Here is a 15,538-nt window from a genome sequence, read left to right as displayed (position 1 = left end):
ATGAATTTTGAGAAAATAAGGCTGAAAATAGAATGTCATCAGAAAAAACTCAAATCAAGAACTGGATAAAAGGAGGGCTTTCTTGAAATAATTTCTCCTCCTTCTTTTCTTCTTCTTCTGCCTACTCCGCCTTTCTTTCCCCTACTATGAATCTCAGGCAACACTCCAAATTATAACTCTTCTGCCTCAACTCTCCAGGAATTGCAGCTGTGTGCCATCACACCTGTGTGCCTGCTTCCTTCTTTACTCTCTGTCTGCTCTTCAGATAGGAATGGGGGAAGCAGAAAGGGTTAGAGTTACTCACTGTGGTCCATCGCCACAGTGATATAAACAAATGGAACCTTCCGATACTTTCACATGTTGGGGAGGCAAGTGTGTGTGTGTGTATGTGTGTGTGTATGTGTGTGTGTGTGTGTGTGTGTGTGTGTGTGTGTGTGTTAGGAACATGTCTTCCTAGCTTCACGAAAAAGAAAATATGTGGTATAGGGGTTCCATTTCCAGAAAGCAGTAACCTGTGTGAGTTGGAAAAGACATCTACTGTAAAGATCAAGTGCCTCACAGACAGTGCTGTGCAGGACATTTGATCACACTGTGATCCCAGAGATTGTGAACTGGAAAAAACCTATTTCTGGTTCTGTTGTGGCTCAGCCCTAGCACACACTTTTAATCCAAAGCCTTTTTGTTTAGGAAAAAAAATGAAATAAAGTCAACAATAAGTCAAGAGGCAGAGCAAGCACCCAGTTGACAGGGAGTGAACATAGGAAAAGCTGTAATGAGTCGGAGGAAGTCTGGAGGAACATAGAGAGACACAAAGGAATCAAAGTGAGGACATTCAGTTAGAGAAGTTTTAATAGACAGCATGGCTAAGAGGAAGGAGCTCTATCTTTCTGGAGCATCAGTTGAGGAGGAAGGAAGGTCAGTTCTGTGTTTTCTCTGTTTCTCTGAGCTAGTAGGCATGATCATACCATACCACCTGGCTTCTGAGTGTTCATTTGGTAAAACTGAACTATTGGGACTTTGTTTCAAAACAGCACAGTGCCTCTTAGGTGCTGGATACCCTTACTTCAAACCCTCATTTAACTGACTCAGTTCAGTATACACCCTCATTATTCCTGGTTCAAACTGAAGATGGTATGACTCCTAAAGATGACAGAGCAAAGGAAAACAAAGATTACATCACACATACAAGAATACAAATTTCTTCTCCATACCAGCAGGCACGGGCTCAGATCATAAAAGTTATGAGATTTGATGGGATATATAATGCCATCTGGGATATGAGTCTACCAAGGTGGACTCTTTTCTGAAGTTTGTGCATTGCGAACAAATCTTGGCATGTCAACTGTGATAACAGTCTTTGTCATCATCACTTGGTCCAAAGGGGCCAAAGATGTAGATGGGAGTTTCTCTCTTCTTGTCTCTAATGAGGCTCTGAGGGATTCTGGTCCCAGTGCACCAAGAGACTTCTGTAAATGACTGTTCTGTGATTCTTAAGAACATCTTTCCTGCTCAGAAGATCATGAACCCAAACACCTGCTCCTCACTTGCTCAGGGCTTGTCATTGTTTCCAGACTTCACTGACCCTGCAATTAGGCAACACTTAACAGATTGGATAGCACAAACCTCCCTCCAGGTAAGGTTGCAGCAGTGAGGACATAAACAATTGATTATTCAGAGGTGAAGTTATTTTAGCAACCTCCTTGCAACTTCTTCCAGAGGCAATTTAGAAGCCCTGAATTCATTGGTTATCATCTGAGTTAAAGACAGAACTAACAAACTGTTACCCTGATTTTATTCTGACCTGTGTCTGAGGTGAAGAAAGAGCTGATAAACCTGTACATAGCTAGTCTTAGAGGCTGTATGGACTGAGGGATTCTCAGATAGGTGAGTGTTGGGATGAATATGTGTAGATGGGGTGAGTATATTCTGTCTTACTAAATCTGTGCATTGATTTGTTAATCCAGTTTATCAGTGCTCTATCACATAGTGACCCTGCCTGGTACCCTATCACAGTGTGACACTGCCCATCAAAGGTTTGACTTTATTGTCTTCTATTTGCATCTGTGGCCTCAGGCTCATGAGCAGCACCAACCAGTCCAGTGTCACTGAATTCCTCCTCCTGGGACTCTCCAGGCAGCCCCAGCAGCAGCAGCTCCTCTTCCTGCTCTTCCTCACCATGTACCTGGCCACTGTCCTGGGAAACCTGCTCATCATCCTGGCCATCAGCACAGACTCCCGCCTGCACACCCCCATGTACTTCTTCCTCAGCAACCTGTCCTTTGTGGATGTCTGCTTCTCCTCCACCACTGTCCCCAAGGTATTGGCCAACCATATACTTGGGAGTCAGGCCATTTCCTTCTCTGGGTGTCTCACGCAGATGTATTTCCTTTTCACGTTTGTGGACATGGACAATTTCCTGTTGGCTGTGATGGCTTATGACCGATTTGTGGCCATATGCCACCCATTACACTACACAACAAAGATGACCCATAAGGTCTGTGTCCTGATGGTGGCTGGATCGTGGGTCACTGCCAATCTGAATGTCCTCTTACACACTCTGCTCATAGCTCAACTCTCATTCTGTGGGGACAACATCATCCCCCACTTCTTCTGTGATGTGACTCCTCTCCTGAAACTCTCCTGCTCAGACACACACCTCAATGAGCTGATTATTCACACAGAGGGAGCTGTAATCATAGTCACCCCATTTGTGTGCATCCTGATCTCCTACATTCGCATCACCTGTGCAGTCCTGAGAGTCTCTTCCCAAAAGGGAGGTTGGAAAGCCTTCTCCACCTGTGGCTCCCACCTGGCTGTGGTCTGCCTCTTCTATGGCACCATTATCGCTATGTATTTCAACCCCTCATCTTTCCATTCATCAGAGGACACGGCAGCCACTGTGTTGTACACAGTGGTGACTCCCATGCTGAACCCTTTTATTTACAGCCTGAGGAACAGGGACCTGAAAGGGGCTCTACAAAAACTGATCCACCGAAGTACTTTTTCTGTTCAGTAAGAAGAGTTGGACTGATCCCTGTTCCCTACCACATTTCAGAATTGAGCACTATTTAGCAACTGGATTCTGGTAGGCTCAGTCACAAAATAATTTAGTCATTGTTTCTTAGGGGACTCTCATTCACTAGGTGCATGGGTGGATATATCAAATGATGGAATTGGTCTTGTGTTGTTTGGTTTTGGGATTCTTGGGATGGAACTCAGCACATGCTGTGGAAGCTCAACCACCAAACTACATTCTACAGACATTCAAATGAACTACGAAACTATTTCATGCGCATGTCAAGTCCTAACTTTTTGTATGTCAGTCTGTCTCTCCTGCTGCATGATTATGTTGGTATATGTTTGCAAATATGTGAATAGAGGACAGCCATCTATCTATCTTGAATCTCATGTCTCAGGAGCCATACACCCTCTTTTTGAGATAGTACCTCTCAGGGGACCATAGACTCTTCAATCAGGCTAGCCTGGCTGGCCAACTGTACCTCTGGATCATCTGGTTTTCATCCACTCAGCCTGGGATTACAAAAGTGCTGAACTGATTCCTGTCTTTTACATTAAATTAGTCTTTTTTGCTTGGAAGGGAAGCTCCTTACATAGTGAACTATCTACTGTTTAAAGAAGAATTATTTTTGAGCTGTGTTGTGTTTTAAATGTTGTGCCACACACAGATTGAAGGTGGATGTCTATGAGTTTGAGGACAGCTGGTCTACATAGAGAGCCCAAGGCCAGTTAAGGTTTCACAGTGAGACCATGTCCCAAGTATATGCATTCAAATATATTTTTTGTCTTTATTTCAATGTATTTGTATGTGTGTGTGTGTGTGTGTGTGTGTGTGTGTGTGTGTGTGTGTGTGTAAATGACACAACTTGCAGGAGTCATTTATCTCTTTTCAACTGTGTGGGTCCCAGGAACCTAACTCATATAGTCAGTCCTTGTGAAACTGCCTTTATAACCTGAGCCACCTCACAGCCTCTGAGAGAAGCCCCTGTTATAATAGGAGATCGGTTTGGGAGACAGATGTTACATGTGCATTTTCATATCAAGATTACATAAGTATTTATTACAGTGGTCAAATCCATGTTGTACATCTGACTCATCCTTCAGAGTGCACTCTCATAATGTGACTCTTCACACAGAGATCCAGGATGAGAGTACCTAGTTTCTTGTCCCGATGACCCACAGTTGACCAATGAATAGAAGAGGATAGAAATTATTGCTTTCTAAAAACTTGTTTTTTTGTTTGCTTGATTTGAGAGAGTTTTTTTAGGCACTCCTGCCTGACCTGGAACTCTGTAGACCAGACTGGCCTCGAACTCAGAGATACACCTGCATCTGCCTCCGTAGTGCTGTGATTAAAGTCACGCTCCACCACTACCTGTCAGAAGTTATTGCTTTTTAAAGTAAAGTCTCTGTGGTTAGTCTTCTCTATTATTTGTACTATGGAAAAAAACCAATATAGTTCATTCTATGCTGTTTTGAGATGAGGTCTTTTTAATGGATCTCAGATGGTCACAGAAATCATCATCATCATCATCATCATCATCATCACCATCACCATCGTCGTGTGTGTGTGTGTGTGTGTGTGTGTGCGTGTGCGTGTACCTGTGCCTGTGCCTGTGTGTGTATATTAGAATATGTACTTTATACTTTTATGTGTTGGTTCTGTTTCCCTGGAGAGCATTTGAACCCAGCCTCGGAAGATCATCCATTTGGGAACCAGATCTGGATAATGGAAGCAAATGCTGGGTGCTGTAGTTTGCCATTCTGGGACGACTGTCAGGAACTTCAGCTGCTGTCCCTGACCCCAGTGCTTCCAGCCCCAAAATGGTACACTTCAGGAAGGGATAGTACAATTTGTTTTTCACACATTCACCAACTGCTGAATCAAGATTCACTTATTACAAATTCTTTCTATTGGGACTTTGTAGAAGGTACAGTGTGTAAATATTTACCATGCAAATATGAGGAACGAGTCCCGATTCCTAGACCCATGTAAAATCCATGCCAGCATGATGGCTGCCTGTAATACTATGCTTGGAGAGGGAGGGACAGAGTATCCCTAAGGCAAGCCAGCTAGTTAGACTAGTCGTGATTGGTGATTGCTGGGGTCAGCAGGAGTCCTGGCCTATAAATATAAGGTGGAGGGCAATTGAGGAAGATACCTGGTGTGGTGGCTTGAATGAGAATGTTTCCCATGGGCTCATATACTTGAATGTCTAGTCCCTAGTTGGTGGACTATTTTGAGAAGGATTAAGTGGTTTGGCCTTTTGTTTCCCCTGTATAGGTGGGAGTGGGTGGGTGGGAGGGGGAGCATTCTCATAGAAGCAGGGGGGATAGAAGAGGGGAGAACTGATAGAAAGGGGATAATATTTGAAATGTAAATACATAAAATACTCAATAAAAAAGAGGTGTGGCCTTGTTGTAGGAGGTGTGTTACTGGGGGTGGGCTTTGAGTTTTCAAAAGCCTTCAGCAGGCCCAGTCTCCTCTCTCTGTCTCTGTCTCTCTGTCTCTGTCCTTCTCTATCTCCCTGATGTCTGTGGATCAGGATGTAAAGCTCTCAGCCACTGCTCCAGAGTGGAGCCTGTCTGATTTCCAAAATAATGATCATGGACTAACCCTCTAACAGTACAAAAGAGGCCCTAATTAAATGTTTCCTTTTGTAAGAGTTACTTTGGCTATGGTTTCTTCATAGCAATAGAACAGTAACTAGGACTCCTGACACCAACTTTGGTCCTCTATATGCATATGCACCTGGAACATACACACATACACACCCAAAGTAACACACATATACACCCATCACAACACACATACATACCCCTGTATATACCTATACCCTCACAACCACACACATAATACACACCCAGGTACACACAAACAAGCACCCACAAACATACACATATATACATGATTGCACAAACAGATATATACATACCTGCATACAAGCATTTGGTGTAGGAAATATGGTCACATTGTGCACCCTAATATCTTTTTTTTTATTAACTTGAGTATTTCTTATATACATTTCGAGTGTTATTCCCTTTCCCGGTTTCTGGGCAAACATCCCCCTAATCCCTCCCCCTTCTCTTCTTTATGGTTGTTCCCCTCCCCATCCTCCCCCCCTTGTTGCCCTCCCCCCAACAATCTAGTTCACTGGGGGTTCAGTCTTAGCAGGACCCAGGGCTTCCCCTTCCACTGGTGCTCTTACTAGGATATTCATTGCTACCTATGAGGTCAGAGTCCAGGGTCAGTCCATGTATAGTCTTTAGGTAGTGGCTTAGTCCCTGGAAGCTCTGGTTGCTTGGCATTGTTGTACATATGGGGTCTCTAGCCCCTTCAAGCTCTTCCAGTTCTTTCTCTGATTCCTTCAACGGGGGTCCTATTCTCAGTTCAGTGGTTTGCTGCTGGCATTCGCCTCTGTATTTGCTGTATTCTGGCTGTGTCTCTCAGGAGCGATCTACATCCGGCTCCTGTCGGTCTGCACTTCTTTGTTTCATCCATCTTGTCTAACTGGGTGTCTGTATATGTATGGGCCACATGTGGGGCAGGCTCTGAATGGGTGTTCCTTCTGTGTCTGTTTTTTTTTTCTTTATTAACTTGAGTATTTCTTATATACATTTCGAATGTTATTCCCTTTCCCAGTTTCCGGGCAAACATCCCCCTCCCCCTCCCCTTTTTTATGGGTGTTCTCCTCCCCATCCTCCCCCCCCTTGTTGCCCTCCCCCCAACAATCTAGTTCACTGGGGGTTCAGTCTTAGCAGGACCCAGGGCTTCCCCTTCCACTGGTGCTCTTACTAGGATATTCATTGCTACCTATGAGGTCAGAGTCCAGGGTCAGTCCATTATAGTCTTTAGGTAGTGGCTTAGTCCCTGGAAGCTCTGGTTGCCTGGCATTGTTGTACATATGGGGTCTCGAGCCCCTTCAAGCTCTTCCAGTTCTTTCTCTGATTCCTTCAACGGGGGTCCTGTTCTCAGTTCAGTGGTTTGCTGCTGGCATACGCCTCTGTGTTTGCTGTATTCTGGCTGTGTCTCTCGGGAGAGATCTACATCCGGCTCCTGTCGGCCTGCACTTCTTTGCTTCATCCATCTTGTCTAATTGGATGGCTGTATATGCATGGGCCACACGTGGGGCAGGCTCTGAATGGGTGTTCCTTCTGTCTCTGTTTTAATCTTTGCCTCTCTATTCCCTGCCAAGGGTATTCTTGTCCCCCCCCCTTTTTTTAAAAATTAACTTGAGTATTTCTTATATACATTTCGAGTGTTATTCCCTTTCCCGGTTTCCGGGCAAACATCCCCCTCCTCCCTCCCCTTCCTTATGGGTGTTCCCCTCCCCATCCTCCCCCCCCTGCAACCCTCCCCACAACAGTCTAGTTCACTGGGGGATCAGTCTTAGCAGGACCCAGGGTTTCCCCTTCCACTGGTGCTCTTACTAGGATATTCATTGCTACCTATGAGGTCAGAGTCCAGGGTCAGTCTTTAGGTAGTGGCTTAGTCCCTGGAAGCTCTGGTTGCTTGGCATTGTTGTACATATGGGGTCTCTAGCCCCTTCAAGCTCTTCCAGTTCTTTCTCTGATTCCTTCAACGGGGGTCCTATTCTCAGTTCAGTGGTTTGCTGCTGGCATTCGCCCCTGTATTTGCTGTATTCTGGCTGTGTCTCTCAGGAGCGATCTACATCCGGCTCCTGTCGGTCTGCACTTCTTTGTTTCATCCATCTTGTCTAATTGGGTGTCTGTATATGTATGGGCCACATGTGGGGTAGGCTCTGAATGGGTGTTCCTTCAGTCTCTGTTTTAATCTTTGCCTCTCTCTTCCCTGCCAAGGGTATTCTTGTTCCCCTTTTAAAGAAGGAGTGAAGCATTCACATTTTGATCATCCGTCTTGAGTTTCATTTGTTCTAGGCATCTAGGGTAATTCAAGCATTTGGGCTAATAGCCACTTATCAATGAGTGCATGCCATGTATGTCTTTCTGTGATTGGGTTAGCTCACTCAGGATGATATTTTCCAGTTCCAACCATTTGCCTACGAATTTCATAAAGTCATTGTTTTTGATAGCTGAGTAATATTCCATTGTGTAGATGTACCACATTTTCTGTATCCATTCCTCTGTTGAAGGGCATCTGGGTTCTTTCCAGCTTCTGGCTATTATAAATAAGGCTGCGATGAACATAGTGGAGCACGTGTCTCTTTTATATGTTGGGGCATCTTGTGGGTATATGCCCAAGAGAGGTATAGCTGGATCCTCAGGCAGTTCAATGTCCAACTTTCTGAGGAACCTCCAGACTGATTTCCAGAATGGTTGTACCAGTCTGCAATCCCACCAACAATGGAGGAGTGTTCCTCTTTCTCCACATCCTTGCCAGCATCTGCTGTCACCTGAGTTTTTGATCTTAGCCATTCTCACTGGTGTGAGGTGAAATCTCAGGGTTGTTTTGATTTGCATTTCCCTTATGACTAAAGATGTTGAACATTTCTTTAGGTGTTTCTCAGCCATTTGGCATTCCTCAGCTGTGAATTCTTTGTTTAGCTCTGAACCCCATTTTTTAATAGGGTTATTTGTCTCCGTGAGGTCTAGCTTCTTGATTTCTTTGTATATTTTGGATATAAGGCCTCTATCTATTGTAGGATTGGTAAAGATCTTTTCCCAATCTGTTGGTTGCGATTTTGTCCTAACCACAGTGTCATTTGCCTTACAGAAACTTTGCAGTTTTATGAGATCCCATTTGTCGATTCTTGATCTTAGAGCATAAGCCATTGATTGGTGTTTTGTTCAGGAAATTTTTTCCAGTGCTCATGTGTTCCAGATGCTTCCCTAGTTTTTCTTCTATTAGTTTGAGAGTGTCTAGTTTGATGTGGAGGTGCTTGATCCACTTGGACTTAAGCTTTGTACAGGGTGATAAGCATGGATCAATCTGCATTCTTCTACATGTTGACCTCCAGTTGAATCAGCACCATTTGATGAAAATGCTATCTTTTTTCCATTGGATGGTTTTGGCTCCTTTGTCAAAAATCAAGTGCCCATAGGTGTGTGGGTTCATTTCTGGGTCTTCAATTCTGTTCCATTGGTCTATCTGTCTGTCTCTGTACCAATACCATGCAGTTTTTATCACTATTGCTCTGAAATACTGCTTGAGTCCAGGGATAGTGATTCCCCCTGAAGTTCTTTTATTGTTGAGGATAGTTTTAGCTATCCTGGGTTTTTTGTTATTCCAGATGAATTTGCAAATTGTTCTGTTTAACTCTTTGAAGAATTGGATTGGTATTTTGATGGGGATTGCATTGAATCTGTAGATCGCTTTTGGTAAAATGGCCATTTTTCTCTATGAATCCTGCCAATCCATGAGCATGGGAGATCTTTCCATCTTCTGAGGTCTTCTTCAATTTCTTTCTTCAGAGTCTTGAAGTTCTTATTGTACAAATCTTTTACTTGCTTGGTTAAAGTCACTCCGAGGTACTTTATATTATTTGGGTCTATTATGAAGGGTGTCGTTTCCCTAATTTCTTTCTTGGCTTGTTTCTCTTTTGTGTAGAGGAAGGCTACTGATTTATTTAAGTTAATTTTATACCCAGGCACTATGCTGAAGTTTTTTATCAACTTTAGTATTTCTCTGGTGGAACTTTTGGGATCACTTAAATATACTATCATATCATCTGCAAATAGTGTTATTTTGACTTCTTCTTTTCTGATCTGTATTCCCTTGACCTCCTTTTGTTGTCTGATTGCTGTGGCTAGAACTTCAAGAACTATATTGAATAAGTAGGGAGAGAGTGGGCAGCCTTGTCTAGTCCCTGATTTCAGTGGGGTTGCTTCAAGTTTCTCTCCATTTAGTTTAATGTTAGCAACTGGTTTGCTGTATATGGCTTTTACTATGTTTAGGTATGGGCCTTGAATTCCTATTATTTCCAGGACTTTTATCATGAAGGGGTGTTGAATTTTGTCAAATGCTTTCTCAGCGTCTAATGAAATGATCATGTGGTTTTGTTCTTTCAGTTTGTTTATATAATGGATCACGTTGATGGTTTTCCGTATATTAAACCATCCCTGCATGCCTGGGATGAAGCCTACTTGGTCATGGTGGATGATTGTTTTGATGTGCTCTTGGATTCGGTTTGCCAGAATTTTATTGAGTATTTTTGCATCGATATTCATAAGGGAAATTGGTCTGAAGTTCTCTTTCTTTGTTGTGTCTTTGTGTGGTTTAGGTATAAGAGTAATTGTGGCTTCATAGAAGGAATTCGGTAGTGCTCCATCTGTTTCATTTTTTGGAATATTTTGGATAATATTGGTATGAGGTCTTCTATGAAGGTCTGATAGAATTCTGCACTAAACCCGTCTGGACCTGGGCTCTTTTTGGTTGGGAGACCTTTAATGACTGCTTCTACTTCCTTAGGAGTTATGGGGTTGTTTAAGTGGTTTATCTGTTCCTGATTTAACTTTGGTACCTGGTATCTGTCTAGGAAATTGTCCATTTCCTGCAGATTTTCAAGTTTTGTTGAATATAGGCTTTTATAGTAAGATCTGATGATTTTTTGAATTTCCTCTGAATCTGTAGTTATGTCTCCCTTTTCATTTCTGATTTTGTTAATTTGGACACACTCTCTGTGTCCTCTCATTAGTCTGGCTAAGGGTTTATCTATCTTGTTGATTTTCTCAAAGAACCAACTTTTGGTTCTGTTGATTCTTTCTATGGTCCTTTTTGTTTCTACTTGGTTGATTTCAGCTCTGAGTTTGATTATTTCCTGCCTTCTACTCCTCCTGGGTGTATTTGCTTCTTTTTGTTCTAGAGCTTTTAGGTGTGCTGTCAAGCTAGTGACATATGCTCTTTCTTGTTTCTTTCTGCAGGCACTCAGCGCTATGAGTTTTCCTCTTAGCATAGCTTTCATTGAGTCCCATAAGTTTGGGTATGTTGTACCTTCATTTTCATTAAATTCTAAAAAGTCTTTAATTTCTTTCTTTATTTCTTCCTTGACCAGGTTATCATTGAGTAGAGCATTGTTCAATTTCCATGTATATGTGGGCATTCTTCCCTTATTGTTATTGAAGACCAGTTTTAGGCCGTGGTGGTCCGATAGCACGCATGGGATTATTTCTATCTTTCTGTACCCGTTGAGGTCTGTTTTTTGACCAATTATACGGTCAATTTTGGAGAAAGTACCATGAGGAGCTGAGAAGAAGGTATATCCTCTTGCTTTAGGATAGAATGTTCCATAAATATCTGTTAAGTCCATTTGGCTCATGACTTCTCTCAGTCTATCTACGTCTCTGTTTAATTTCTGTTTCCATGATATGTCCATTGATGAGAGTGGGGTGTTGAAATCTCCTAGTATTATTGTGTGAGGTGCAATGTGTGTTTTGAGCTTTAGTAAGGTTTCTTTTACATATGTAGCTGCCCTTGTATTTGGGGCATAGATATTTAGGATTGAGAGTTCATCTTGGTGGATTTTTCCTTTGATGAATATGAAGTGTCCTTCCTTATCTTTTTTGATGAATTTTAGTTGAAAATTGATTTTATTCGACATTAGAATGGCTACTCCAGCTTGCTTCTTCAGACCATTTGCTTGGAAAGTTGTTTTCCAGCCTTTCACTCTGAGGTAGTATCTGTCTTTGTCTCTGAGTTGTGTTTCCTGTAGGCAGCAGAATGCAAGGTCCTCGTTGCCTATCCAGTTTGTTAATCTATGTCTTTTTATTGGGGAGTTGAGGCCATTGATGTTGAGAGATATTAAGGAATAGTGATTATTGCTTCCCTTTATATTCATATTTGGATGTGAGGTTATGTTTGTGTGCTTTTCTTCTCTCTGTTTTGTTGCCAAGACGATTAGTTTCTTGCTTCTTCTAGGGTATAGCTTGCCTCCTTATGTTGGGCTTTACCATTATCCTTTGTAGTGCTGGATTTGTAGAAAGATATTGTGTAAATTTGGTTTTGTCATGGAATATCTTGGTTTCTCCTTCTATGTTAATTGAAAGTTTTGCAGGATACAGTAACCTGGGCTGGCATTTGTGTTCTCTTAGGGTCTGTATGACATCTGTCCAGGATCTTCTGGCTTTCATAGGTCCTGGCAAAAAGTCTGGTGTGTTTCTGATAGGTTTGCCTTTATATGTTACTTGACCTTTTTCCCTTACTGCTTTTAATATTCTTTCTTTATTTTGTGCCTTTGGTGTTTTGACTATTATGTGACAGGAGGTGTTTCTTTTCTGGTCCAATCTATTTGGAGTTCTGTAGGTTTCTTGTATGTCTATGGGTATCTCTTTTTTTAGGTTAGGGAAGTTTTCTTCTATGATTTTGTTGAAGATATTTACTGGTCCTTTGAGCTGGGAGTCTTCACTCTCTTCTATACCTATTATCCTTAGGTTTGATCTTCTCATTGAGTCCTGGATTTCCTGTATGTTTTGGACCAGTAGGTTTTTCTGCTTTACATTATCTTTGACAGTTGAGTCGATGATTTCTATGGAATCTTCTGCTCCCGAGATTCTCTCTTCCATCTCTTGTATTCTGTTGGTGAAGCTAGTATCTACAGCTCCTTGTCTCTTCTTTTGATTTTCTATATCCAGGGTTGTTTCCATGTGTTCTTTCTTGATTGCTTCTATTTCCATTTTTAATTCCTTCAACTGTTTGATTGTTTTCCTGGAATTCTTTCAGGGATTTTTGTGATTCCTCTCTATGGGCTTTTACTTGTTTATTCATGTTTTCCTGGAATTCTTTTAGGGATTTTTGCGATTCCTCTCTGTAGGCTTTTACTTGTTCTCTAAGGGAGTTCTTCACGTCTTTCTTGAAGTCCTCCAGCATCATGACCAAATATGATTTTGAAACTAGATCTTGCTTTTCTGGTGTGTTTGGATATTCCGTGTTTGCTTTGGTGGGAGAATTGGGCTCCGATGATGCCATGTAGTCTTGGTTTCTTTTGCTTGGGTTCCTGCGCTTGCCTCTCGCCATCAGATTATCTCTAGTGTTACTTTGTTCTGCTATTTCTGACAGTGGCTAGACTGTCCTATAAGCCTGTGTCAGGAGTGCTGTAGACCTGTTTTTCCTGTTTTCTTTCAGCCAGTTATGGGGACAGAGTGTTCTGCTTTCGGGCGTGTAGTTTTTCCTATCTACAGGTCTTCAGCTGTTCCTGTGGGCCTGTGTCTTGAGTTCACCAGGTGGGTCACTTGCAGCAGATAAGTTGGTCTTACCTGTGGTTCCGAGGCTCACGTTTGCTCGTGGGGTGTTGCTTATGAGCTCTCTGTGGCAGCAGCAACCAGGAAGATCTGCGCCACCCTTTCTGGGAGCTTCCCTGCACCAGGGTTCCAGATGGCGTTTGGTGTTTTCCTCTGGCGTCAGAGATGTGTGCAGAGTGCAGTCTCTTCTGGTTTCCCAGGTGTGTCTGCCTCTCTGAAGGTTTAGGTCTCCCTCCCATGGGATTTGGGTGCAGAGAACTGTTTATCTGGTCGGTCCCTTCAGGCTCTGGCGGTGTCTCAGACGCAGTGGACCTGCTGTTCCTGGGCCCTCCTCTACGGGAACCCAGAGGCCGTATATAGTTTCCTCTTGGGCCAGGGTTGTGAGCAGGGGTGGGCAGTGTTGATGGTCTCTTCCGCTCTGCAGCCTCAGGAGTGCCCACCTGACCAGGCGGTGAGGTCTCTCCCATGGGTTTTGGGAGCAGAGAGCTGTTGCGGGCAGGGATCCGCCTCCCCCACCCCCCGCTAAATAGCAGAAGAGCCCGGTCCTAGAGGAATTTTGCCTCTGTGTGTCCTGAGTTCACCAGGCACTGCCCGGTCCTAGAGGAATTTTGCCTCTGTGTGTCCTGAGTTCACCAGGCAGTTCGCTTGCAGCAGAAAAGTTGGTCTTACCTGTGGTCCCAAGGCTCAAGTTTGCTCGTGGGGTGCTGCCTATGAGCTCTCCGCGGCGGCAGCAACCAGGAAGATCCACCCCAATATCTTGAATGGGAAAAATATGTTTCTTGTTGTGGTGTGGTTCAGACCAAGTAGATGACTTTAATCCAAGAGCTTTCTTTTAACAGGCATAAATAAAGTCGATCATTGGTCAAGAGGCAGAGCAAGCAGCTAGTTGACAGGAAGTGAACATTAAGAAATCGAGGAAAAGGAAAGGAGGGTCTTTGAGTTCAAGGGTATTTAAGATACTATGGAAAATATAAAGAAGATTTTTTTCCTTTTGTGCTGGCAGTGAAGTAGGAAAGTCAGCTGAGTGCTTTCTCTGCTTCTCTGAGCTAGCAAACTTTCATCCCAGCATCTGACTTTTGAGTCCTCACTGATAAAATCAAACCTTTGTGAATTTGTTTTTAAAACAAGCAGCATAACATATACAAGCACACATATGCACATATAAACACACACATATGAACATGCAAGCAGACACATATGCACATACACACATATACACATAAAATACATACATATGCACATGCAAATAGACACACATGCACATATACATATATACACACAAAATGCATACATATAAACGTTCAAACACATGTACACATACAAATATACATATGTATGTACAAACATACATATGCATATACAAACACATATACACAAACAAAACCACAAATATATATATATACAGTCTTATGCATATACAAATATATACTTATATACAAATGCACATATGCACATACAAATACACACATATACACATATGCACACATACTGCAATACACACATATGTACATAAACATACATATACAGATACACACATGTGCACATACCCTCACATACACATAAAACACATACATATAAATGTACACACACATACACATATAAGCATGTATACATACGTACAAACATATACATAGGCATATACAAGCACACATACTCGTACAAAACACAAATATATAAATACAAATGCATACATATGGACATACAAACACATTTACATATACACACAACTACCTACCCCTACATACAAACAGAAATCTTTCCTGCTATAAATAGGCACACTTTGTTTCTCTGAAATAAAACTATGAATATTTTTCAGCAAAATATGAGTGGAAATAGAAAGTCATCAGAAAACAACTCAAATATAATTCCTCCTTCCTCTTGCCCATTTCTCCTTTCTTTCCCCTACTATGAATCTGAGGTAACTCTCCAAATTGTAACTCTTCTGCCTAGACTCTCCAGGAATTATAGCTGTGTGCCATCAAGTCTGTTTGCTTGCTTCCTTTTCTACTCTTCGTGTGCTTTTCAGATAAGAATGGGGGAAGCAGAAAGGGTTAGAGTTACTCACTATGGTCCATCGACAGTGATACAAACAGATAGAAGTTCCCCCTACTTCCACATGCTCTGAAGGCATGTGTACCCGTGTGTGTGTGTGTGTGTGTGTGTGTGTGTATGTGTGTGTGTGTGTGTGTGTGTGTGTGTGTGTGTGTATGTGTGTGTGTGTTTTAGGAACATGTCTTCCCAGCTTCACCATATTGAAAATATGTGGTATAGGGGTTCCATTTCCAGAAAGCAGTAACCTATGTAAGTTGGAGAAGGCATTGACTATAAAGGCCACATGCCTCATAGACAGTGCTGTGTTGGACAT

At 42.4% G+C, this 15,538-nt stretch overlaps 1 protein-coding gene across 1 annotated transcript; it reads left to right on the top strand.

The window, feature by feature from the left end:
• Positions 1–2,077: 2,077 nt before the first annotated feature.
• On the top strand, positions 2,078–3,016 carry Or1f33 (olfactory receptor family 1 subfamily F member 33). The gene is given in 1 exon segment (NM_214828.1): positions 2,078–3,016. A coding segment is annotated over 1 exon segment (939 nt).
• Positions 3,017–15,538: the final 12,522 nt, after the last annotated feature.

This window comes from Rattus norvegicus, chromosome 10 (genome assembly GCF_021556685.1).
Source record: "Rattus norvegicus strain SHRSP/BbbUtx chromosome 10, alternate assembly SHRSP_T2T, whole genome shotgun sequence".
NCBI lineage: Eukaryota > Metazoa > Chordata > Mammalia > Rodentia > Muridae > Rattus > Rattus norvegicus.
The sequence above is the reverse complement of the archived record's forward strand: the minus strand, read 5'-3'. Positions and strand labels throughout refer to the sequence as shown.